Raw genomic sequence first — 26734 nt, 5'->3', positions numbered from 1 at the left:
GTTTGTAATGTAACACTCTGCGCATGCGCAGTCGCCTGACTGCTTGTGCGTTCTGCTGACATTTGAGTAGTGAGCACAAATGTAGCAATGTGGTAGTGGGCATGGGAAGATGCGTTTCATTAGTCTTGTCTTGTAAGAAGCGTTTATTATCAGAGTAGGCTTACCCCGTTTTGTTGTTGTTTTTCTTTTTTATAAAGGCGCGAGCTATCGTTGTTTTATTAGCTTCGAAGTTTGCGTTTGCACAACTAGTAATGATGCTAGTTTATGTATTGATCACTCCAAATCAACTGGATCGTTAGCTTCATAAATTGCGTTCCAGTATTCTGTTACTTCGTGCTAATTCTTTTTGGTTACCTTTTTTTTCTGGACAAAACAATGTAAGCCACTCGCATGCCCACAATGGACAGAGACTTGTTGAAGCAGTGCCTGTCGTATCATGGAGAGTCATTGTTGAACAAATTGAAATGTGAACAAACTGAAAACCCCGACTTTCAAGCCGTGGTGACTGACCTGTGCAATGCTGCATATGAGGGGTGAGTCGTCTCAAAACATAACTTCATCAACCCCATGCCATACTGTACGTAGCTAAATTATACAGATTATACTACATTTCGAAAGTCACGCTCTGGGTTTAACCAAGCAATTAATAAGGTTGGGAGGGTTACTCTAAAAATTAATTTCGATACAGCTACTAGTTACCTGTTAAAAATGCAGTTAGTAATGTAATCCAAGTACTACAATATTCAAGTAATGCAACTTGATTACTTTTGGATTACTCTAACAAACAACTCAGGATAGAGCAGCTTTTGTTTGAAGCCACCCACTTTTCAAGTGAGCAAAAGTATTGGAACAGACATGAAATTCACTTAAAGTGAATAACATTAAATATTTGGTGGCATAACCCTTACTTGCAATAATTGCATCAACTCTGCGACCCATTGACTTCAACGGACTGGAATTGTTAACTTTTGTCTCATATTCATCTTTTGATTTGAAACCCAAATGTCTTCAGGATACAACAAAAACAAAGAAATTGACCTTGCCATTACTTTTGGAAGGGACTGCACATTTTCTGTCTTGTTCTGTAAATGTTTAATATGCATGTTTTTGGAATGCGGGAGCGGGCAGAACATGGAACAACCGGGATTCGAATCCAAAACTTCAGAACTGTGAGACAGACGTGCTTACCTCTTGTTCACTGTGCTGCCTAGCTTCAAAGTTTTTAAAACCTATCCACATGACACAGTGTGTGTGTGTTATACCGAGTGACTCCAATCATCTTGACACCTCTACTCTAATGTTCATTGCCAGCTGAGATACAGCGGCTGAAATAAGTATTTAAAACGTCACAATTTTTCTCATTAAATATATTTCCAAAGGTGCTATTGACATGAAATTTTCACCAGATGTTGGGAACAACCTAAGTAATCCATACATGCAAAGAAAGAACAAATAAGATCAGAAATTAAGTTGTGTAATAATGTGGAATGACACAGGGAAAAAGTATTGAAGACATGAAGAAAGGGAGGTGCACAAAGGCATGGAAAGCCAAGACAACACCTAAAATCTATCAATCATCAAACAGCTATCCAGCCCCTTGTAAGTGCAAATGAATATCACCTGGTTCACTCTGAATTGATGGCCTACAAAAAGGTCTCATTGCCAAGGCGTGAGTCAAGACACATCTCACGATGGGTAAAAGCAGAGAGCGGTCTCAAGACTATTGCAAACTAATTGTTGCAAAACATAACGATGGCATTGGTTACTGGAGCATACCTCAGCTTCTGAACTTTCCAGTGAGCACGGTTGGGGCCATAATACATAAGTTGAAAGCCAATCATACCACCATAAATTTGCTTCGATCAAGTGCTCCTTGCAGGATTTCTGACAGAGGAGTGCAAAGAATCATCAGAAGAGTTGTCCAAGAGCCAAGGACCACATGGGGAGAGCTTAAAAAAGACCTGGGGCCGCATGTACAAAGACTTGCGTGGATTTCCTCCTAAAGCATGGCGTACGCTCAAATCCAGAAAACGTCGTACGCACAAAAATATTCAGATGTATGAAACTCTGCGTACTCATGAATCCAAGCGCATTTCCTTCGTACATTCCAATCAACGTGGAAATGAGCGCACATGTTGGACTAGCCGACTCCTCCCTGTCCACGTCCATATTTGAATATGCAAATCATGTTTAAATGAACCCTGCACCTGAGATGCCGATCTCTGCATGATCAGAAAAAAAGGAGAATAAACAAGGTAATAAAGAAAAATATTTTTTCTGAATGTGAAGTTGCTCAATGAAGTGGAGGCACGCAAGAAAATCCTCTTTGGCACGCTGTCCTCCGGCGTTAATAACACGCGAAAGAGTGAATGGGACAGCACGTGTGCGGCTGTCAATGCTGTGGAGACAAAATAGCGCGCACACTGAATTAAAAAAGAAGTGGTCAGACATTAAGGTGGATGTGAAGCGGAGGACTGTTGCCCACTGCCAAAGTGTGGCCAAAAAAAGGCGTAAGAACGGGCGCGGAGGGTGTCACCCTGCTCGAGAAGAGAATCGCTGCGATCATGGGTGACGCTGCTCTCTCAGGGTTGATGGGAGGACATGTGGCTGACTATGATCACCCCACAAGGTTAATACCATGTATTTCTTAGAACTCATAACAAATGTGTTCATACAGTAACCTACACTCAGCCCTGTGAGATAATGGTTCATGCGTAAATGTTGTATGTGTAGTATTTGTAATCTTTTGAATTCAAATAGAAGCATATCAAAGAGGATGTCAAAAACTTTGACTCCTTTTTGATTACTCAATTTATTATTTTTATACACAGGAGAGGACACGCACACTGACAAAAAATATATATATTTTTAGAAGAATAGGGGTAAATTATGTCAATTTAAACACATTTTAATCATGTGCAACCGATGTACATGTTCAAATGAAGTAAATTCAAAGGTTTTCAGTGCATGTGCTGGAGTCATGAAGCGATTGTGAGGGCAATAGACGGCATAAATGATCGCCTTGATCAATTAATAGGTGTCCTCACAAATATCAGTGGTTCATTAAAGACACTGGTTAACAACTGAATTCTCAGTCCTTGCCTCAATTGCATTGTTGAAATCAAGTAAACAGAGCCCTGTTGCAAAAAAGGAAAATATGCAAGTCATAGACGCCCCACACTCCAGCCCCCAAAAGGTTTATACTTTCCTATCGATGCCACGAGATGCCGTCAAAGCACATTCATCCTATAAGACAAGGCTGTAGCGTGTCTAAATGAAGCGCCCCAGCTTCAACCCTTCTGATATAATATATTTGTGCACCTTGACAGAAATGGTGAAGAGCGGAGCAGCCCCCTTGTGGAGCAGTTCATAGCTAGGAAGGCTGACATTCTTTTCAGTCCATCATGGAAGACTGCAACTCCTAAAGAAGAGGAGCATGGGGAGGAGGAGGCTGCAGGTTGTCCACGCTTTGCGCTTTTTGTCTATGTTGAGATACAACATTGTTAAATGATTTCAATGTTAATGATGATTGATGAAGTTATTTGTGTTTTATCTATTTGAAACTATTTTTTTATTCAGCTTGAAATAAAATAACTATGCATGAAATGGAAAACTATTTTTTTTTGACACCGCTAATAACTCCCATCATAGCCAAGCAACTATTAAATATCAGCTATGATGGGAGTTTACCCCAATGCATTATTTGTTATTATCACACTTATGACAGTGAACCTCCAAAATTCAACACAATTCGTTTGTGACAGTGGCTGTCTTCCAAATTAACCCATATTAAATGATCTAAAGTAAATCAGTATGTCCCGTTTCAAAGTATCGCCATCTTAAAACCTGGAATTGTACGATGTTTTAAGTTACATTTGAACATTCCTCATTGCCATATAACTGTAAAGACAATGTAAAAACTGCAATGAAATAAAAAAAATAAGGCAATTCTAAACTACTTACCCTTTGAAGATGCCTGATAGAGGCTGGGCATTGTTAAGAACCTCACGCTTTGATTTGATTTTATTTCTTTAGGTTGCGATTCGATTCGATATTGATTTAAATGTTACGATATGGATTCAGTAAGAAGTAAAAATGCACAAATAATTAAAAGTAAATGTTGACAATTTTAAAATATTTATTTTTGATGCCATGTAAGCATATGTCGTATCTCACATCACATTTTTTAAACAATAAAACATCTGAAAATAAAAAGTTGCACATAACTTATGTGTACTATAAATGGAGTCCAAAAGTAAAAAATTGCAGTTATGTATAAACACTGAACAGGTAAAGTGCATGTAAACTTAAATTATTTCCTCTTAGAAATTCTAATAAAAAGTGCACTATAATAACTTACTTGTTCATATGGAGTACAAAAATTCAAACATGACGGCAGCTCTATATTGAAAAAGTACCGTGTGTGATACTTCAATATATTTTTACTTATTAGGGTTACTATTATTATTTGCAGGGTATTTAAGTAATACTAATGAAGTAGCATGTTTGAGGCATTGTGAGACCAGTCAGTACAGGTACTTTCTTCGTCAAACCCCATTCTTTTATTGCGTCTGTCAACAAGTTCGTAATAGTACTCCCTCCCTGTGTGGCTTCATAGGGGTCTCTAGTCTGCAGAACATTTGACACGAATTCCCACTCATTAGAAATGAAATTGGAAGTGCTAGTTATGAATGTAGGGGTTATTCGCTCTTTCTGTAGACTTCAATGACTCCAAAACTACTGTCTTAACTCCGTGCACAGTTCAGGGATGGTGACATTTGGTGTGTTTTCATGCTGGAATTGCGTATCGTGGTTGGAGTGTCTTTTGTCCATTTTTGTGTTCCGGATTCACAGGGGAATCCAAAATGATCCCAAACGTCACGTTTAAAAGTAGATTTTTGGAATCGATATTGAATTGCGGAAAAAAATAATTTTACCCACCCCTAAAGGTTATCAGAATCAGAATCAGAATCATCTTTAATTGCCAAGTATGTCCAAAACACACAAGGAATTTGTCTCCGGTAGTTGGAGCCGCTCTAGTACAACAGACAGTCAATTTACAGAACACTTTGGAGACATAAAGACATTGACAAAAAACAACAACAAACAACAATTGTGCAAAAAGATGCAGAGTCCTCAGTTCGAATGGCTAATATCGCAATAGTCCGGTGCAATGACCATTGTGCAAAGGGTACTGAGACTTCAAGGAGTGTATGCGGTTTAAAGTGACGAGTACTGCGATAATCTGGGACAATGGTTGTGCAAATGTTACAGATACTCCTCAATCAGTGTGCAAATGGAGCAGATGCTACTCTGGCATGAGTGGCCACTATATGCAAATAGTGCAGCACGGCGAGACAACTACAGTGAGTGCACGAGTAATACATAATACAGAAATGTGACAACGAACTCAAGTCAAAAAATTGCCAGCTTGTTGTAATGGAATTGTAAGTTAGCTGTTCAAGAAGTTGATTGCAAGAGGGAAGAAGCTGTTGGAATGTCTACTAGTTCTAGTTTGCATTGATCGGTAGCGCCTACCTGAGGGAAGGAGCTGGAAGAGCTGGTGACCAGGGTGCGGAGGGTCCGAGAGGATTTTGCACGCCCTTGTCTTAGTTCTGGCAGCGTGCAAGTCCTCAAGGGTGGGTAGGGGGGTACCGACAATCCTTTCAGCAGTTTTGATCATTACATTCTTCCTTTTGATGCCACCATAGAAGTGTAGGAGTGATGGCATCACAAGAGAAATGCAAAAAAACAAACAAACGAAAAAACACAAACATCTTGTTGAGTTAATAGTTTAGAGTTCAGGGGTGTCAAACTCATTTGAGTTCGTGGTCCACATTCACCCTAATCCAATCACAAGTGGGCCTGACCAGTATATTTGTGTCTTAATAAGCTATAAATAACAACTAATCCACATTTGTCTTATTGTTTTGGTGCAAATAATTTGGAAAATAGTCACATTTATTGATTTTCTTGTTGCAAATGTCTCAAATTGAAATTTGTTAACAAAAATGACAGCAATTTCAACAATTTATTTTCATTTACACGTGCAATTTAAAGTGGACCTCCTGCCATGTTCCTTATGATTGCATTCACTGTCAGTTTATCCCTAGCAATATTCATAAACACTTCAAGGAACTTCTGTGTTTAATATTGCATAATGTTGACCCAATATGCTTTTTTTCTATCTATCTATCTATCTATCTATCTATCTATCTATCTATCTATCTATCTATCTATCTATCTATCTATCTATCTATCTATCTATCTATCTATCTATCTATCTATCCCATCTCATCCATAGTGTGTGTGCGTGCGTGTGTGTGTATATATATATATATATATATATATATATATATATATATATATATACACACACACACACACAATTTAATACATTCCTTTTTATTCGGCTTTTGTGTACTGTACTTGTTTTGAATAAACTTTATTGACACATCGCAGCCAACATGGATGTTGATTATTAACATCCTTAAACAATCGAAAACAATTAAATGTGAGCAATATTTGACAGCGACTACCTACTACTTGCCATAAATAAAAAATTATCCTCATGTTTCAAAAAGAAATAGTCACTTTGTTTTTCATTTAAAAATGTTTTCTGGATTTCTCTGGAAACACTGCATCTGTACGCCTCATCCTGGACGAGTGGAGCAGCCTACAGCCGCCCAACAAACAAACCATTTGGAGAAAAAAAAATGTACTTACAAAATTGCAAAAACTGGGAAAAGCCACCGCACGCCAATCGGGAAATGGAGATTCTGGGTACCAACACTGGGCCCAGTGCGGTGAATTCACAGTGACCAGACTTTCATGAACCACTTTGGTCAGGGTTTGTCACTGCCCCCTCCACTGGACAAAATTAGCAGCAACAGTTAATTTTACTGTAAAATAGCAGTAAAAGTGTTCTCTTTCCCCACTAGCTGGATTGGTCCCCTTGATGGGCCAGTTCTGGTCCGCAGGCCGTACGTTTGACACTCCTGCTTTAGATGCTCAGTGAGTGTGATTTTACCTGGTGTGCTCCAACTCCAACTTTTGTTTGACTTTTTGAGGCATGTTTTTCCAAACTGTTTCTATTGAACTCCAAATTGTACCACTTTTGGGTACACCACTGTAATAAGAAAACGATTGAAGCTCATAGTTTCATCAATTCATACAAATAATTATATGGCAGTATTTGTTAGCTATAATGACATTTAATATCTAAAATACTCAATATTTGAAATGCCCACATGAGTTGTTAATTGTTCTTGGCTCCTTTTGAAAGGCGTTATATAAATTAAAAAGATTATTATTAATCAGTTTTATATTATTATTATTATTATTATTATTTTAATATTAGCTCCCAAAGCCTGAGTGACGATTTGATGTCATTATTAGGTCAGACATAAAAACGGAGTGATTGATTGTATGTGGTTAAGTGTGGAATTTGAATTGTTAATTAACTTCAGCCGTTGGTATCTAAAAACTGCATAATAATTGTTCTAATCTTCTTTCCAGAGGCTTATGCTGTCATGCCACCCTTGGAGTTATTCATGGAGGTGCCTTTTGAAGAGAGAAGGGCCATGCTTTATAGGGATTTAGAACGAGGAGACATTGTGGTGGGGAGGATCAACAATATTCGAGAATATGGCTTCTTTCTCACGCTGATTTGCATGGCAGGAGGGCTAAACAGAGACATAGAAGACCTGGAGTTATCAGTAAGCTAACATTCCCAATGTACTGTACAGGGCCATGTCAGCCTTCGACCAACACTATTACACACAAGAACCAATCAATGTCAAGTACTGAAGTGTAGACACAATATCAAGGTGTAAGGTGACATGTTAGCCTGAATGTAACACAGTCACTGTGGAGTCTCTGAGTAACTGACAAGGATACTCTCCGGCTGCGTTTACTGCAGGGCATGATTCTCAATTTGGATTTTTTGTTCAATCCGATCTTTTTTATGTCGTTATTCACATTACAAAAACAAATGCGACTTGGACTGTGGAGGGAAGGCGTTCGTGACGTCACACGCATGCGCACGACTGCTAGGTAGGTAGTTTACGGAAGTAGATCGGCCCCTCACAGAGGTCCCGTCATGGCGCATTTGTGGCAAGATGGCGCATTTGTGGCAAGATTTTGTGCAACCGCAGCCAATATTTTCTTATTGTATTTGTCAGTTGTAAAGCATTTTCTTTTCGCCACTGACTTTTTTTCTGCTCTTTTGTCTGCCGTTTGCTTTTGTCGCGTGTATTTTTTATTTTTATTTTTAAACACTTGTGACGTTTGTCACCTTTTGACAACGTAGAAGTCTGATGAGTGCGCCGTGAGCATCCATATGGCACTCGCCTCGGATACATATCCGATTTACAGTGGGTACGGAAAGTATTCAGACGCCCTCTTTATTTCCCTCTTTGTTATATTGCTGCCATTGGTTAAGATATTTTCCTCATTAATGTAAACACAGCACCCCATATTGACAGAAAAAACGGAATTGTTGAAATTTTTGCAGATTTATTAAAAAAGAAAAACTGAAATATTACACAGCCATAAGTATTCAGACCCTTTGCTGTGACACTCATATATTGAACTCGGGTGCTGTCCATTTCTTCAGATAATCCTTGAGATGGTTCTACACCTTCATTGGAGTCTATCTATGTTTGATTATGCTGATTGGAAAGCCACCAACCTGTCTATATAAGACCTTACAACTCACAGTGCATGTCAGAGGAAATGAGAATCATGAAGGGCTCAGAGACAGAATTGTGGCAGGGTTGGGCATCGTTTGAATTTGAGGGATCCAGATTCCAGTTCCTTATTTCGATTCCAGTTCCAAACGATACTCTATTCCGATTCTTTTAGGAGGCTGGGTCAAAAAACGTTTGCATGGTTTAAATAAAAGGTGTCCAAATTATGAACATCCATTTTCTTAGCAGCCTGCAGCATAAACTAAAATGAACATTTGACTCGGAGGTTCTTTATAACCAGTATCAATAGCAAACCTATGAACTACAACCCCAATTCCAATGAAGTTGGGACGTTGTGTTAAACAAATAAAAACAGAATACAATGATTTGCAAATCATGTTCGACCTATATTTAATTGAATACACTACAAAGACAAGATATTTAATTTTCAAACTGATAAACTTTATTGTTTTAAGCAAATATTCATTAACTTTGAATTATATGGCTGCAACGCCTTCCAAAAAAGCTGGGACAGGTGGCAAAAAAGACTGAGAAAGTTGAGGAATGCTCATCAAACACCTGTTTGGAGCATCCCACAGGTGAACAGGCTAATTGGGAACAGGTGGGTGCCATGATTGGGTATAAAAGGAGCTTCCCTGAATTGCTCAGACATTCACAAGCTAAGATGGTGCGAGGTTCACCTCTTTGTGAACAAGTGCACGAGAAAACAGTCGAACAGTTTACGGACAATGTTCCTCAAAGTACAATTGCAAGGAATTTAGGGATTTCATCATAATATACCATAATATCATCAAAAGATTCAGAGAATCTGGAGAAATCACTGCATGTAAGCGGCAAGGCCGAAAACCAACATTGAATGCCCGTGACCTTCGATCCCGCAGGCTGCACTGCATCAAAAACCGACATCATTGTGTAAAGAATATCACCACATGGGCTCAGGAAGACTTCAGAAAACCAATGTCAGTCAATACAGTTCGGCGCTACATCCGTAAGTGCAACTTGAAACTCTACTATGCAAAGCAAAAGCCATTTATCAACAACACCCAGAAACGCCGCCGGCTTCTCTGGGCCTGAGCTCATCTAAGATGGACTGATGCAAAGTGGAAAACTGTTCTGTGGTCCGACCAGTCCACATTTCAAATTGTTTTGGGAAATTGTGGAGGTCGTCTCCAAAGAAAAGAACCATCCGGACTGTTATGGACGCAAAGTTCAAAAGCCAGCATCCGTGATTGTATAGGGCTGTGTTAGTGCCAATGGCATGGGTAACTTACACATCTGTGAAGGCACCATTCATGCTGAAAGGTACATACAGGTTTTGGAGAAACATATGCTGGCATCCAAGCAATGTCTTTTTCATGGACGGCCCTGCTTATTTCAGCAAGAAAATGCCAAACCACATTCTGCACGTGTTACAACAGCGTGGCTTCGTAGTAAAAGAGTGCACGTCCTAGACTGGCCTGCCTGCAGTCCAGACCTGTCTCCCATTTAAAATGTGTGGCGCATTATGAAGCGTAAAATACGACAATGGAGACCCCGGACTGTTGAACAGCTGAAGCTGTACATCAAGCAAGAATGGGAAAGAACACCACCTACAAAGCTTCAACAATTAGTGTCCTCAGTTCCCAAACGTTTATTGAATGCTGTTAAAAGAAAAGGTGATGTAACACAGTGGTAAACATGACCCTGTCCCAGCTTTTTTGGAACATGTTGCCGCCATAAAATTCTAAATTAATGATTATTTGCTAAAAACAATAAAGTTTATCAGTTTGAACATTACATATCTTGTCTTTCTAGTGTATTCAATTAAATATAGGTCAAACATGATTTGCAAATCATTGTATATTGTTTTTATTTGTTTAACACAACGTCCCAACTTCATTGGAATTGGGGTTGTAAAAGGCAATGTGTGTGGAACTAGCCTAATTGACTTAATATTCATTAATTAATGTTTCAGCTAAAAGTTAAATATAGCATTGTTAAAATAGTTATTTGGGACTGTTTCACCACGTCAAAATGTTTATCTGTGCATGTTATAACTTGACTTCCTGTTTTAAGCCTTTTATTGTGAAGGGTACGCACCGGAACTCAGCATTTTGGCACGAAAAGTAACTTCACACGGTAAAACATTTTTATTTTAATTTTTTAATTTTTTAATGGATGGACCCAAATGCTATAAAACGCTGATTCCTTTCCCTACCCACCGATGAGGCACTAGATTAGTGTTTGTGATACTGTGAGACGTTTATATGAATTTTGTCCCAATTCATTGTGATGTAAAGTTGATACGGTGACATTTTAGTCCAATGATAAATTAAGCTGCTTCTTTTTTTTTTGTCATCGACGCTTACGTTACTAAAATACGACTAAAATAAACGCTCAAGACCATCAGTGCAAAAGTGCAAGCAACTGTTTACCTTGATAGCAGTCTCAATGTTGGCAAAGACTTATTTTATTGTTTCACTCACCCAGTTGACTGAGAGTTGACTTCACTGAAGCTCCGCGCGGTGTAGGCCGAGGCTCGGAGCGCGTCAGATGCTACACATCGTGAAAGCCTCCTTTGCACAATGTAATCTTATTCCAAGTGTTGCACAGAAGCGACTGGTCATTCATTTTAACAAAGTTAAGACACACCTTTGTTTTTAATTATTAATTAATTTTAATTTGAACAGTTCCGGGAGAACTGGAATGTTAGTCCCGGTTCCAATCGGTTCTCGATTCTCGATGCCCAACCCTAGTGGCAAGGCACAGATCTGGCCAAGGTTACAAAAAAGATTTCTGCTCCACTTAAGGTTCCTAAGAGCACAGTGGGCTCTATAATCCTCAACTGGAAGACGTTTGGGCCAAACTGAGCAATTTGGGGAGAAGAGCCTTGGTGAGTAAGGTAAAGAAGAACCCAAAGATCACTGTGGCTGAGCTCCAGAGATGCAGTCGGGAAATGGGCGAAAGTTCTGGAAAGTCAACCATCACTACAGCCCTCCACCAGTCGGGGCTTTATGGCAGAGTGGCCCGACGGAAGCCTCTCCTCAGTGCAAGACAGATAAAAGCCAGCATGGAGTTTGCAAAAAAACACCTGAAGGACTACAAGATGGTGAGAAATAAGATTCTCTGGTCTCATGAGACCAAGATAGAACTTTTTGGCCTCAATTCTAAGCGGTTATGTGTGGAGAAAACTAGGCACGGCTCATCACCTGTCCAATACAGTCCCAACAGTGAAGCATGGTGGCGGCAGCATCATGCTGTGGGGGGTGTTTTTCAGCTGCGGGGACAGGACGACTTGTTTCAATGGAAGGAAAGATGAATGCGGTCAAGTACAGGGATATTCTGGACGAAAACCTTCTCCAGAGTGCTCAGGACCTCAGACTGGGCCGAAGGTTCACCTTCCAACAAGACAATTACCATCAGCGCACAGCTAAAATAATGGAGTGACTTCGGGACAACTCCGTAACTGTTCTTGAATGGCCCAGCCAGAGCCCTGACTTAAACTCAATTGAGCATCTCTGGAGAAACCTGAAAATGGCTGTCCACCACTGTTCACCATCCAACCTGACAGAACTGGAGATGATCTGCAAGGAGGAATGGCAGAGGATAAGAAAATCCAGGTGTGAAAAACTTCCCAAAAAGTATCATGGCTGTATTAGCTCAAAACGGTACTTCTACTAAATACTGAGCAAAGGGTCTGAATACTTATGGCTGTGTAATATTTCAGTTTTTCTTTTTTAATAAAATAAATACGTCAATATGGGGTGCTGTGTGTACATTAATGAAAAAAAAAAATGAACTTAAATGATTTTAGCAGATGGCTGCAATATAACAAAGAGTGAAAAATTTAAGGGGTTCTGAATACTTTCCACTGTATATCCACATATGAAAGAGGCCAGGGTTGAATATGAAACAAAATACGAATCATACTGTTCGTATTGACATGAAAAAAATCAGATGTATGTCACATTCGGCAAAAAATTCTCAATTGACCTGCAGTGTGAACATAGCCTCTTTGTAAATTTGTGGGGATTCATTTTTGCATTACACAGTAATGTAACGACAGTAACACAGTCCTCAATTACCCCCACCAACTAAATTTTTAGCCACGAAGGAATTGTAGTTCCTCGAAACGAGAAGACAGTAAAAATTTTACTTGGTTATTTATCTTTTTCAGGCAAGTCATGTTAATCTTCAAATAACCTTAAATTGTTTGAGTGTTGAAAGAAAGGACAGCATTTCCCTGAGGTATTTCTCTATCAAGTCTTGGTTTCACCTGGGTCAGTTTCAGGTCATCAGCACGGATTGGTATAATAGATCAACTGATTAATTGATGGTTAAGAATTTGGTTCATTCTCTGAATTCAGTTGTTGCTTAATCGTATCTTGAAGCAATTGAGACAAAATACAATGCACATAGTGTTCCCCTTAGTCGATTGTTGAAATATAATCAAATTCAAATCCCTCATCACCACTATATTTTGTGTGTGCTGAATTCACATTTGTCTTTTGAGCCGCATTTCTCAGTAAAACAAATCTCCCCCCACCCCCAGGCTCTTTGTCATATTAAAGAAATTCCTTCAGCTGGCAGCCATGATGATCCTTTGTCTTACTACCAGATCGGGGACTTAATCAGAGGTGATTATCTTCATCAAACATATTGTAACACCAACTTTTGAAATGATTGATAGTGTGTTACGGTTTCATTTATCGACCAACCAAATGCTCATATATGTGTTCACCATACAAATTAGCTTTTCTATTTATAGCTTCCTTCTGTTTGGTAGCAATGTTGCCAAAGTCCAATGTGTGTTGTTCTTTTTTGTAATCCACTTCATTTTCTTATGGCTGGGTTAATGACACTCCTCCATAATATGCCTCTGTTTTATCGCGGTCTGAGACTTACTGTACAAGACTGAATGACTATCTGATGCAAGTCCCATTGTCTCTTTGGCATTTTGTATGCCTGTTTTACTATGAAGATAACTAGAAAAAAAGCACTACTGTAGATTTCTCAATTTCAACAAATCCATTACGTAATGTTTTAACATCAATAAAATCTTGTTTGTTTTATAGCTGGTGTGAAAGACATTGACCGCTACCAGGAAAAAATAACTGTGTCTCTTCTCCAAGCATCCATTTCTGCCAGATCAGTTTGCATCCAACTCGGAGTCATGACCAAGGAGGAGTTACCTATACACTACGAGTAAGAGCACCAATTATCAATTATCAAATGATTCAACGCAAACTAACGTAGTCAAATGCACTGTGTGAAACATTACCGTAATTTCTCGTGTATAATGCCACCCATGTATAATACGCACCCCCAAAGTTGACCTACAAATTCTGGAAAAACCTTCTACCCATGTATAATGCATTTTTACAATGCATGATTTTGCTTCTACCAATATGATCAAAACATGAAATATCTATTTTGTTTTTTAAATAATTATTCTGACGTTAAGCACTTTATTTGAACACAATATTATTTTTATTTACTTTTATTTTGAAATTCACAGCCCTACTTTTATTTAATAAATGAGCAAACACAGTTGTGCTCATATGTTTGATTACCCTGGCAGAATTTGTAAGATGGATACAATTCTTTAAAGAAAACATGAAGGACCAGGCGAAACACATTTACTATAATTTCTTGTGTATAATGCACATCCGCCCACCCCCCAAAATGTCAAAAATATGCACATTATACATTGGTATAGGAGAAAATGAAGAAGACATTCCCATTTCATAAATTTATGCTACCATCTAGAGGTTATGAAAAAGCGGTACACATTCATTTCAATATGCCCCTGCCACCTAGAGGTTAGGAGAAAGGTGTACACTTTCATTCTAATATGCTAGCGCCACCTAGAGGCTATGAAAAAGGTGTAGCCTACACTTTCATTCCAGTAGGACAGCGCTACGTATGACTGCATAATATGTACAGTTGTGCGCATAAGTTTACATACCCTGGCAGAATTTGTGAAATATTTTATTTTATTTATTTATTTTTTAAAATACGACTGATGACTGAACCACAACTATCGTTAATTTCTTTATGGTTATATTTTGTTTGATGATAATGCGTTTCTGAAATGCTTGACCGTTTAATTTGAATCCCATTAAAATAAAACTAAATGTGTTTCGCCTGGCCCTTCGTTTTCTTTAAAGAATTGTACCCATCTTACAAATTTTGCGTGGGTAATCAAACACATGAGCACAACTGTGTGTTTTCTCATTCACTAAATAAAAGTAGGGCTGTGAATTTCAAAATAAGAGCAAGTAAATAAAAATAATTACGTGTTCAAATAAAGTGCTTAACTTCAGAATAATTATTTGAAAAAAAAACCACAATATAGATAATTCGTTTTGATCATATGGGTAGAAGCAAAATCATGCATTATAAAAATTGATTATACATGGGTAGAAGGGTTTTCCAGAATTTTGAGGTCAACTTTGGGGGTGCATATTATACATGGGTGTGCATTATACACGGGAAATTACAGTAATTTTATTTTAATGAGATTCAAATTAAACTGTCAAGCATTTCAGAAAAGCATTATCAGCAAACAAAATATAACCATGAAGAAATTAATAATGGTTGTTCAGTCATCAGTCGTAAAAAAAAAACAACAAAAAAAAACCCAAAAAACAATATTTCAGAAATTCTGCCAGGGTATGTAAACTTATGAGTACAACTGTACAAATATGTAGGCATATGTTCCCCTGTCATATCGGAATGAAAGTGTAGGCTACACCTTTTTCATAACCTCTACGTGGCGTTGGCATACTAGAATGCAAGTGTACACCTTTTTCATAACCTCTAGGTGGCGATGGCATATTGGAATGAAAGTGTACAGCTTTTTCATAACCCCTAGATGGCGCCATACATTTATAAAAAAATTAGTTTTCATTTCCCCCTATATTTATGTATAATGCGCACTATTGACTTTTGACCATTTTTTTTTCTTAGAAAATGGAATTAGTATAAAATACCAATGGAAATGTTAAAGGTTTTGAATTGGGTAGTCACAGGAGTGATAATGAAACTATATGTTTGTTAATTATGGCAACCTTTTCTCAGTCGTAGTGTTTGTGCAGCCAGTGACTCCACCAAGACATATGAGTGTATACTGAGGGGTTGCCATGGCTACCACAACCCCTCTGTGGTGGACTACCTGCTTGAGAACATTGGCGTTAGCGACATCCATCCTCCGTCAATGATGAGAGGACTACAGAGGTAAACGTGTGGTGCGCTGTAGTATTGCATGTAAGCAATATGATTTTGCGAGATTGTAGCATATACAGGACCAAAATGTGACTGCTATAATAGTTTTTATGTTCCATCCCTCAACAGTAAACTGTTTGAAAAAGAAGATTTTGCGTCTGTCATCCGGAAGCAGCAGTCTGCATCCTGGGCCTTGACGTGGTACAAAACACAGCGATGTGGTAGTTTTGTCTTCCTGTGTCTCCAGCAAGACACAAATGACACATTTCCCAATGTCTTTTTTTCAGTGTTAAGGCAGGTGTTGGCCACTTTAAACAGGGTCGCCATGTGGAAGCCATGAATGAGTACAACAAAGCTTTGGACATTGACACAAATAATGTGGAAGCCCTGGTAGCACGGGGAGCACTGTGAGTTATTCTGAATTCATAGTCTTTACTATGTTCAACACAATATTTTAGAAACCATATATTTATTTATTTTTCATTTTGCATATATTTTTAGAAATACAGTATGTTTACAGGTATTTGCTAGTCACAACATTAGGTTCAGCTGGCTTTACAAAGTTAATGCTCAGTTTTGATTGACACTGTCACGTTAATTACTGTGGCCATTTCTTGATCGTGTGTAGAACTCCACTGCATCGTACTGACAATTGTTTTTAATCTTTGTGGTTACATCCTCTAGCTACACAAAGAGGTTGAAATATTAGAAGCGCCTCATAATGTTCTGTTTTGGATTGCATTACTGTAAACTGTTCAGGTGTTCTGAATGTAGTGTGGCCATTGAGGCGTGTTTCCTGTTAGTGTTGTTTGGAAATACTATGAGAAGTAATCATTGTTTATTATTTCGTGACAGGAGTTACGTTTTTCTGCATACATTTTAAAGTTTATATAAAAGATACTGTTTAGACTTTTATAGATTATTATTAAGTGTTGTTATTCTGTAGTACTGAATGATGCAATGTGTTGTTGTGGGTTTCTATTTCTTAAATATATGCTAGATGTAGAATGTTGTCTTTTTTGGACAAGAACAATATGTGGAAATGCAAGCAAATGTAAGGAGACAGAATTGCATTGAACTAAATTCTAACATCACCAATTTTGTGGTTGGAATTGAATAATGCTTGTTTTCAGTCTTTTTTTTTTTTTTTTTTTATCAAATATTGCAGTAGCACATTTCTTTTGGGTGGCAAAATACATTTAAAAATGGAAAGAATGCGAGGAGATTATTAGTATTAATCAGTGGTGTGCATTGTACCTGTCTTTATTGAATGGAAAAACAAGATTTATTTTAATTGATGGGTTTTATTCTCAGGTATGCTAATAAAGGCGTCATGGTGAAGGCTATATCAGACTTTGAGTTGGCCCTGGAGACCTGTCCAGATCACCGCAATGCCAAGAAGTACCTCTGCCAAACACTGGTTGAGAGAGGAAAACAGTAAGCTGTACATTTAGGGGTGGTAGCTAGCTATGATAAAAATATGGTACTTTTACAGGAACTGCACACAGCAGTGTGTAGACATCAGTTCTAATTTGGGTTAGCACCAAAAGTGTGAACCTTCATAAATTCCTACCTCATTAGGGTTTGTCCTGGTCAAAATTGAACCAGAGGCGGTACCTTTCTGACCATTCGACTCCAATGAAGGTGTAGAACTATCGCAAGGATGATCAGAGAAATGGACAGCACCCGAGTTAAATATATGATGTCACAGCAAAGGGTCTGAATACTTATGGCTGTGTGACATTTCAGTTTTTCCTTTTAAATCAATCTGCAAAAATGTCAACACTTAAATTTTTTTCTGTCAATATATAAAAAAGAGTGAAAAATTTAAGGGGGTGTTATGGGTTGAAATATGTGCCACCAGAAATTGAATTTACGAACTGAATTTGAAAAACATAATTCGAATTTGTATTGACTGAAGTCCAGTGGAGTTTTTTTTATCCGCAATGAAAATTCAAATTATATATTTTTTTGATCATTTCAGATTCAGTTCGACAAATTCAGTTTCAAATTAGCTTTGACAGACATCCGGGAACTGTGAGGAATAGCAATCGATTGGCGATACACAGATCTCGTCTTCGGCCAATCAGTGCCTTCGTTTTTTTTATCACGTGACATAAGAATTCAAAGAAGCCAAATCTTCTAACCGGCGACAGTATTTTAACCTTTATACTACATTTCTTTAACCTTTGTGGAATGCATCATGCGGTCAGAAAGTGATAAAAAGGTGCTTCCTTTCGAACATAAGAAACGACATATCACACCGACGTGACTAAGTCGTCTTCCGGTTCTTTTCCAACATAACGTCGTCCAGGCATTGAACTCCATGCTTTAGGCTTTACTGACGCCTCGGGGTAGAAATAGCACACAGCATGGTTTCAAATGACTTTAGGGGGTTACCTGAATGAATTGAATCGGTGGAATTGAGGAGGTCTTCGAAGTATTCTCCCCACCGCGTTCCTCCCAATCAATGTTTGGTGTATTTCTACATCTAAACCACGAGAGACCAAAGCTGCTTATCTCCTGCTAATGTCCAAAAGAAAATGGACAAGGGATGCATCCGGGCTGGACTCCAATTAATTCATGTAAACTCCCTAAATTCATTTGAAACAGTCCTGTCTGTATTGAGATGTGCTGTGTGCTGTTTCTACCCCTAGTTGGCAGTAAAGCCTAAGGCATTGAGTTCAATGCCTGGACGACGTTATGTTGGAAAAGAACCGGAAAGACGACGTCGGTTAGAAGATTTGACTTCCCGGGGAATCCCTGTGTCACGTGATAAAAAAACAAAGGCGCTGATTGGCCGAAGACAAGATCTGTGTATCACCGATCGATTGCTATTCCTTACAGTGCCCGGATGTCTGTCACAGCTAATTTGAAACTGAAATTGTCGAATTGAATCTGAAATGATCAAACTGAATGTGAAAATATGTAATTTGAATTTTCATTGCGGAGAAAAAAATCTTACATTCACTTTCAAGTTTATTGCACTTCATTTAATACAAATTCAGATTATGTCTTTCAAATTCAGTTTGTAAATTAAAATTAAATTCCTGGTGGCACATATTTCAGCCCATAGAGTCTGAATACTTTCCGTACCCACTGTATATTGGGAGCCACTGGAGTGACGCCAGCACAGGCGAGATGTGCTGTCGCCTGTGTGATCTCGTTAAAAGTCTATCGTCACATCACTCTAATTGCATAAAAGGAAGTCTTTCTCGTATAATCATTACATTGGTGCCACTCAACCACCTTTACATTAATTATTTCTTCTCTGTAGACTTGAGGAACAAGAGAAACTAGTAACAGCAGAAGGAGTGTACAGAAGAGCGCTTTCTCTGGATGATGCAAACCCTGAGGCCCAGGAGGCCTTGAAGAAAATCACAGAGACCATACAGGTGGGTGGGCACACAAGGACTAGTGTGTGTGCAGGAACACTCCATTGATCAATATGCCCTACAGATTTTAAATTTTGTCTGTTGCATGGATGCTGAAGGACCTAACTTCCAGTGCTCTATGTGCCACAGTATTATTTCGAGCACACTGAAATGGATTTAAAAGAAAATCTGATGCGAGATGGCCAAGGCCAGATTGCAATGCATGTACATTGTTAGCAGTTTGCAAGGCATTTTTTAAACTGCTTTTTACAACAAAATGCCTCAATGTCAAAGTCGATGAGGTAAAATGTCAACATGGTACAAAGTTTGTTCTGTGCATTCTGCAAGTCAAAATTTAAAATTTACACACTCAGCAGTACTTTGTGTAGCTTTCTATTTTTTTATACCTTAGGGTGTTGTAACTTGTCCAACAATAGTTTCCAGAAATTTATTGAAATGTTCAGACAAAACACCCATTGAAGTAATCCTTATGTGAGTAAGGTCCAACAAAAGAAGAATGTAGAAATCTGATCACCATAGTGGAGCGTATTGTCAAGAGTACTTAATAATTAATTATCTGATGAACATGTTTTTTATTGTTTCTGGTAGACTGTTATCGATTCTATTCTATTTAGACTATTATACAACCCCAATTCCAATGAAGTTGCGATGTTGTGTTAAACCTAAATAAAAACAGAATACAATGATTTGCAAATCATGTTCAACCTATATTTAATTGAATACACTACAAATACAAGATATTTAATGTTTAAACTTTGTTGTTTTTAGCAAATAATCATTAACTTAGAATTTTATGCTTGCAACACGTTCCCAAAAAGCTGGGACAGGGTCATGTTTACCACTGTGTTACGTCACCTTTTCTTTTAACAACATTCAATAAACGTTTGGGAACTGAGGACACTAATTGTTGAAGCTTTGTAGGTGGAATTCTTTCCCATTCTTGCTTGATGTACAGCTTCAGCTGTTCAACAGTCTGGGGTCTCCGTTGTCGTATTTTACGCTTCATAATGCGCCACACATTTTCAATGGGGGACAGGTCTGGACTGCAGGCAGGCCAGTCTCGTACCCGCATTCTTTTACTATGAAGCCACACTGTTGTAACACGTGCAGAATGTGGTTTGGCATTGTCTTGCTGAAATAAGCAGGGGCGTCCATGAAAAAGATGTTGCTTGGATGGCAGCGTATGTTTCTCAGAAACCTGTATGTACCTTTCAGCATTAATGGTACCTTCACAGATGTGTAAGTTACTCTTGCCATTGGCACTAACACAGCCCCATACCATCAAAGATGCTGGCTTTTGAACTTTGCGTCCATAACAGTCCGGATGGTTCTTTACCTCTTTGGCCCAGAGGATACGACGTCCACAATTTTCAAAACCTATTTGAAATGTGGACTCGTCGGACCACAGAACACTTTTCCACTTTGCATCAGTCCATCTTAGATGAGCTCAGGCCCAGAGAAGCTGGCGGCGTTTCTGGGTGTTGTTGATAAATGGATTTTGCTTTGCATAGTAGAGTTTCAAGTTGCACTTACGGATGTAGCGCCGAACTGTATTGACTGACATTGGTTTTCTGAAGTCTTCCTGAGCCCATGTGGTGATATCCTTTACACATTGATGTCGGTTTTTGATGCAGTGCTGCCTCAGGGAGCGAAGGTCACGGGCATTCAATGTTGGTTTTCGGCCTTGCCCGCTTACATGCAGTGATTTCTCCAGATTCTCTGAACCTTTTGATGATATTATGGACCGTAGATGATGAAATCCCTAAATTCCTGGCAATTGTACGTTGAGGAACATTGACCTTAAACTGTTTGACTATTTTCTCACGCACTTATTCACAAGGAGGTGAACCTCGTCCCATCTTTGCTTATGAATGACTGAGCAATTCAGGGAAGCTCCTTTTATACCCAATCATGGCACCCACCTGTTCCCACTTAGCCTGTTCACCTGTGTGATGTTCCAAACAGGTGTTTGATGAGCATTCCTCAACTTTCTCAGTCTTTTTTTGTCACCTGTCCCAGCTTTTTTGGAACGTGTTGCAGCCATAAAATTCTAAGTTAATGATTATTTGATAAAAACAAGGTTTATCTATTTTGAACATTAAATATATTGGCTTTGTAGTGTATTCATATATATATATATATATATATATGAACATGATTTGCAAATCATTGTTTTTATTTAACACAACGTCCTAACTTCATTGGAATTGGGGTTGTATATAATTTTTACATTGTTGATTTTTTTTTTTTTTTTTTTTTTTTTTTTGCCAAGTGGCATACGTTCCCAGTGCTGAGATAGGAGCGATTTATCATCTGGGAGCATTTACGTACATGGCACCCTGTTTTTAGGGCAGATTCTTGGCAATTTGTTTTTCTCTTAGAATGCTTATTTTGTCCATGTGGTTTGTAATACTGATGAGCTTTTGTGTGTGTGTGTGTGTGTGTGCGCATATCTTTGCAACGCTGGGACTTGACCTTCTGATTGACACGGCCTTTGTCACGTGGGGGGGAATTAACTCTGGAAAATGATGACCACTCCTCTGCACACTGTATCATCCCTCGTACGTGATCGACAAACGGTAACATTGTCTCTGCTCTTATCGGCTCATACATCTCTCACCTGCCCATTTCTTGGATTACACCACTTTTTCTATGGTAAATACATAACTGTAACTACCACCTGTGCAACCTTTTTGTTTGTGTTGCGCTGTACTTTACTCCTCCTACATAACGAATGGATAATTAAATGTCTTAATTCTATTTGCGGGGTCACTGTTGCATGTGATGTGCCATGGTGATATTGCGTTTCTCTATGGATCACCGTTGTTGTGCCTTGAATTGTCTCGCCTGGCGGCCATAAAGAATTCGATACGCCTGCGGGAAGAAGCGCTGGCTAAGGAAGGGGAAGAGAAAGCTAAGAGCAGTCAAAGCAGTGCTGAGAAATTGCGTAAGATCTTAAAAGAGGAGAAGAGGTGAGTTACTTCTGTATCTTTAAAAGGATGTTTATTAAGTATACTGCGACAGAAGGAATATAAGAACCATGTCTTAAGTATTTGGAGTAAATTAATAGTTCTCAGCGTGTTTCTTTTTGCCAGGATGAAACGGAAACGAAAGAGATCGTCCTCTTCCTCGTCATCCTCTTCCTCCAGGAAATCTTCCACTTCATCGTCCTCATCCTCTCGCAGGAGATCCAAAAAAAAGAAAAAGAAGAAGAGGAAGGGAGTGCGAGAAAGCAAGCGCCATCACAGGCTCTCTCGAGAGAGCAGCAGGCGGAGTGATGAGGGTAAGCATGTGAAAAAGAGGCAGGAGAGAGAGGATGAGGAGTTGGAGTGGTATCCGGCACCTCCCAATACCTCTGCCACCTTTCTTAACCAAAAGGCATGGGAGGGGTTCGGAGTGGTAGATGAGGAGGAGGGAGAGACGAGCAGGAAGGGTAAAGATGGTAATGGTCCAAGGATCTGTCTGTACTCTTTGTCAGCAACCTCAGAAGATGAAGAGTGTGAGTCGCCGTCCGACAGAGGAAGGCAAACAAAGGATAGAGAAGAGAGGAGAAGGAAAAGTAGTAGCATAAGTTCAGACAGAGAAGATGGGAGAACTAAGAGCTGGGAAAGTAGTCAAAGGAGCAACAAAAGAGGGAATGAGGATACAAGAAAGACCAGTGGACCCGATAGAAGTAGCTTAGATGAGAGGAAGCGCAAAGCATCCTGCTCGTCATCCGAGTCAGTGTATTCCAGAAAATCGTTTCAAAGTAAAGATTTTTCCACACGGAATTCCTTTAGAGGTGATGAAGATGAAACACAGAAGGAGAAGGACATAAGTAAGGGAAAAGCTGAAGAAGAGAGACCAGGTTGGAGTAAGTCAGATGCAGCTGAAATCCAAGATGAGCTGGATGGGGAGATCTCGGTACCAGAAGGAAAGGCTAAAAAAGACCTTCCTGCAAACCTGTTAGATATCTTTAACCAGATTGCCAAGTTTCAGAAAGAGAAAGGCATTGGACCAAAAAAGTAACAAGTTTCCATTTGAAAATGGAATATCAATTAGGAAGGTGTAGGAATGTCATGTTCAACTGTAATGGAAAGAACACATTGCACGTTTTCTTTTCTTTTTTTTCCATCTCGTGTTCAATTAATAAAGCACAGACGTTAATAAAAAGGTTTTTTTTTTTTTTTTTTTTTTTTAAATACAGTACACCCAATGATGGGTTGACCACAGTCTCTTCCAACACTGGAAGAGAGGAGCAACTGTTGTGAAAGAAAGAGAGTGAAAGAACTGCTGTCATCTGTGGCCTTAGAGCTGGCACACATATTGTTAGGGTCAGGTGTAATCCTCCATCTACATCTCTCACTTATCAGGAAACAAACAAACAAAAAAACAAAAAACAGCATGTTTGTTGCACCATGAACATTGCACCGTCAAAGAAAGCAAGCCATTTACAACACTTGAAATGGGTCAATAATTGTACAAATAACAAACACTTTTGGAGATTGACCAATAGTATATATTTGTGAAAAAATATGAAATCGACCAAATTTGGACATTGGAAGTTTCCGCCTGCTGCCAATCATATGGAAGAAACCCAGTGATTGGCGGACCAAGGAATAAGCAGGGATATGCCTGTCAAAGACACAAAAACTTGCAGGTACTGTATACAGTACCTTTCAGCATGAATGGTGCCTTCAATTTGTGCCGTGGAGACTGAGTTGAACTTGTGCTTTGCACACCTTTCAACTTGTATCTGTTTTAAAATAAAAGTATATAGGAAACTATTGCATGTGGTTCTCGTACTTTGTTTTTGAAAGGATGTGAATGGTTGTCTACATGTGCCCTACGATTGGTTGGCGAGGAGTCCAGTGTGTACCCTGCCTCTCGCCCAAAGTTAGCTGGGATAAGCGCCAGCTCACCCGTGACCCTAGTGAGGATAAGCAATACAGAGAATCATGGATTGGCATCACTTAGTGCATTCATTAATTTTTTATGTTTGATATTTGTGCGTCGTGATTATTTCTTCCCTGAGAGCAACTGTTGTGAAATATAGGACAATTTGAATAAAGTCTTACATGAATAGTTTGGGAGTACTGTGTATTGTTTTTACATTGTTGTGTATATATATATATATATATATATATATATATATAATAAAAGCTGCAACAGACTTGTTGTTTACCCTCATATATTAAGTATCGTAATGTAGGTCAGCCAGCCTAACAGCACAGGTCAAATGTTTGTGCACCCTTTCCCATGATATTGAATGTGTCAGGGTGTGTTAAAATTTGACTGTTACTGTGACTCTGCACGTGTCTGCATGGATTATTTTGCAAAACCGTGTGATTGTTTTTTTGTTAGCAAGATTATAAAAAAAAAAATAAAAAAAACATGCCATTTCTGTGAAACATTGTGTAAGGATAGGCCACGTGAACTCATTGTTTTGGTGAGGATCCAACTAAAGGTGCGAACGTGATCATTTGCAGTCTTTTCCCCAACGATGGTGCAACAGTGCTGAAAACCTGAGTCATGACGGAACTTCTTTGTGGATGTTTCTAGTGACTATCAAGAGTTCTAAAATTTCACTTGGATTTTGAAGATGTGTTCTCCCTTCTGGCGCAGCATGTGTGGAAGAATCCTTTTCAAGCAGAATATTGATCTGAATAAGCATGGAATTGAGACTGTTTGAAGTGTAGGAGGCACCGAATGCTCTGCATGTGCCCCATCCCGTTCTGTGTCAGCAGGCCTAAACATCTCACAAGATTGTGCTTTCAGAGGTTAGAAATGCAAAGGGCAGCAGCACACCACATTGGTCTGATGTGGGGGCTAGTTCAACCAAATTCGATCAAGCTGAACCTTTTTAATCCTATTTCACAGTCATGCAGATACTGTAAGTCTGCAATTAACCACTTGTGCATTCACACTTAAAATGCAGGTGAACTGGTTGCTTACCTTTAATCTTTTCTTTCTGTTCTCTGGACAGAGTTTCAGGTATTTGATATCAGAGGGTGTATTCTGAGAAACCAGAACAGATTTTCTGGTCAGGTATGTCACTGCTTTTCAATGCAGTGGTAACCTCGGCCGAACTATTACACTTTTTAACCACTTAGTAAAGATTCCCACGCTTTGTACACAACAGCAATTTACATGATGCCAATGATTAAAATGGAAATTGTGCATTCATTTGTGACAAATTACAGATGGGACAGCAGTGAAGGCATCTTAAAGGAATGTTGATGGGTTTACTTTTTGAAGGCCTTTCCATTTTGTACTGTATATGTATCATAGCTACAGTATATTAAAATTATTGCCCAAACATTTGTACACCATCCTCTATTGTCTTGTTTGAGTAACCCCAAATAGGCTTTACGGGCTTACTGGTTTCCTTAAGCCACTTGATGTCACATACAGTATTTGATTCAATAATGAAATACACAACAGCGCGCGTGTGTGTGGCCAGCTGTTTGCCAAAGTAGCTTACTTCAGGCTTAGCTGCCAAACCCTTCGCTCCATTCTGGATCATTACTGGGCCTATCATCAGTAATGCAGCATAGGGGTTTTGTGTTCCACTATATCTTGTATGGCAGATTAACACTAAGTCTAATACTGAAAACGCCGTCTAATGATTGTAGCTTCTGTCACATGAATTTTTTATTTTTATTTTTTTTTTAAATAAAACTTTATAAGTGCTTACTATCAGTCGATCCTCTACTGTTGGGTTTGACTGATACTCTGTAGGTCTGGAGGAGTATTCCCTCTCACTTATTCTTCTGTAGATGGAAAGAAATAAGAGACAAAATAATATCCAGTTTTCTGTCATCCAATTTCAAGCATACTGCCATTCTCAATACATTCTTCATTAGTGATATCGCTATACTGTGCCGTTGGAGTGAGAAGTTAACTAACATACATACTGTACACTTAGTGTAGCATGTGCAAAGACTCAGAACAATATACTGAATTGTTATAGCTGAAAGCCTTTTTTCATCATCTCAGGTTTTTAGGCGTGACAAAAGCTGGCTGGAGTGTACAGGTACAGCTCAATAAATTAGAAGATGGTAGAAAAGTTAATTTACTTCAGTCCTCATATATAGATTCATGAAATACTTGGGAATGTATTTTTCAAAGGGCAAATTCCTGCCTCATTTCTACATTCAAAATAATTTCCATTGTTTCTTGGTTGTTTATCTAATATTGTAGTCAAGAGTCAAGGTGAGGCTTTCGAACACAGTCCCAAAAAATGGCAAGCCTGGTGGTGGTAGCATCATGCTGGGGCTGCGGCTGCCAGGGTTAATGGTGCACTGCACAAAGTTGATGAAATACTGAATGAAGACGACTACCTCCAAATACACATCAAACATCAATGTTGGAACTAATGTTGGAATAGATAAATCAGCCCCTGGAATGGCCTTCCTCGAAACCCAATTATGGGTTTCTATC

The 26734-nt window shown here is 38.8% G+C and overlaps 1 protein-coding gene across 1 annotated transcript; it reads left to right on the top strand.

Moving 5' to 3' along the window:
- The first annotated feature begins 30 nt into the window (after window positions 1-30).
- Window positions 31-25623, top strand: ttc14 (tetratricopeptide repeat domain 14). The gene is made up of 12 exons (XM_061779458.1): window positions 31-533; window positions 3330-3457; window positions 7519-7718; window positions 13243-13327; window positions 13766-13895; window positions 15774-15929; window positions 16047-16118; window positions 16205-16324; window positions 17232-17354; window positions 19195-19312; window positions 22175-22284; window positions 22408-25623. The coding sequence occupies exons 1-12, from the start codon at window positions 391-393 to the stop codon at window positions 23318-23320; spliced, it is 2298 nt and encodes a 765-aa protein (XP_061635442.1). The 5' UTR covers window positions 31-390; the 3' UTR covers window positions 23321-25623.
- The last annotated feature ends 1111 nt before the right edge of the window (window positions 25624-26734 follow it).

Source organism: Phyllopteryx taeniolatus, chromosome 7 (assembly GCF_024500385.1).
Source record: "Phyllopteryx taeniolatus isolate TA_2022b chromosome 7, UOR_Ptae_1.2, whole genome shotgun sequence".
Classification (NCBI taxonomy): domain Eukaryota; kingdom Metazoa; phylum Chordata; class Actinopteri; order Syngnathiformes; family Syngnathidae; genus Phyllopteryx; species Phyllopteryx taeniolatus.
Note: the sequence above shows the minus strand (reverse complement) of the source record. Positions and strands in the feature narration are given on the sequence as shown.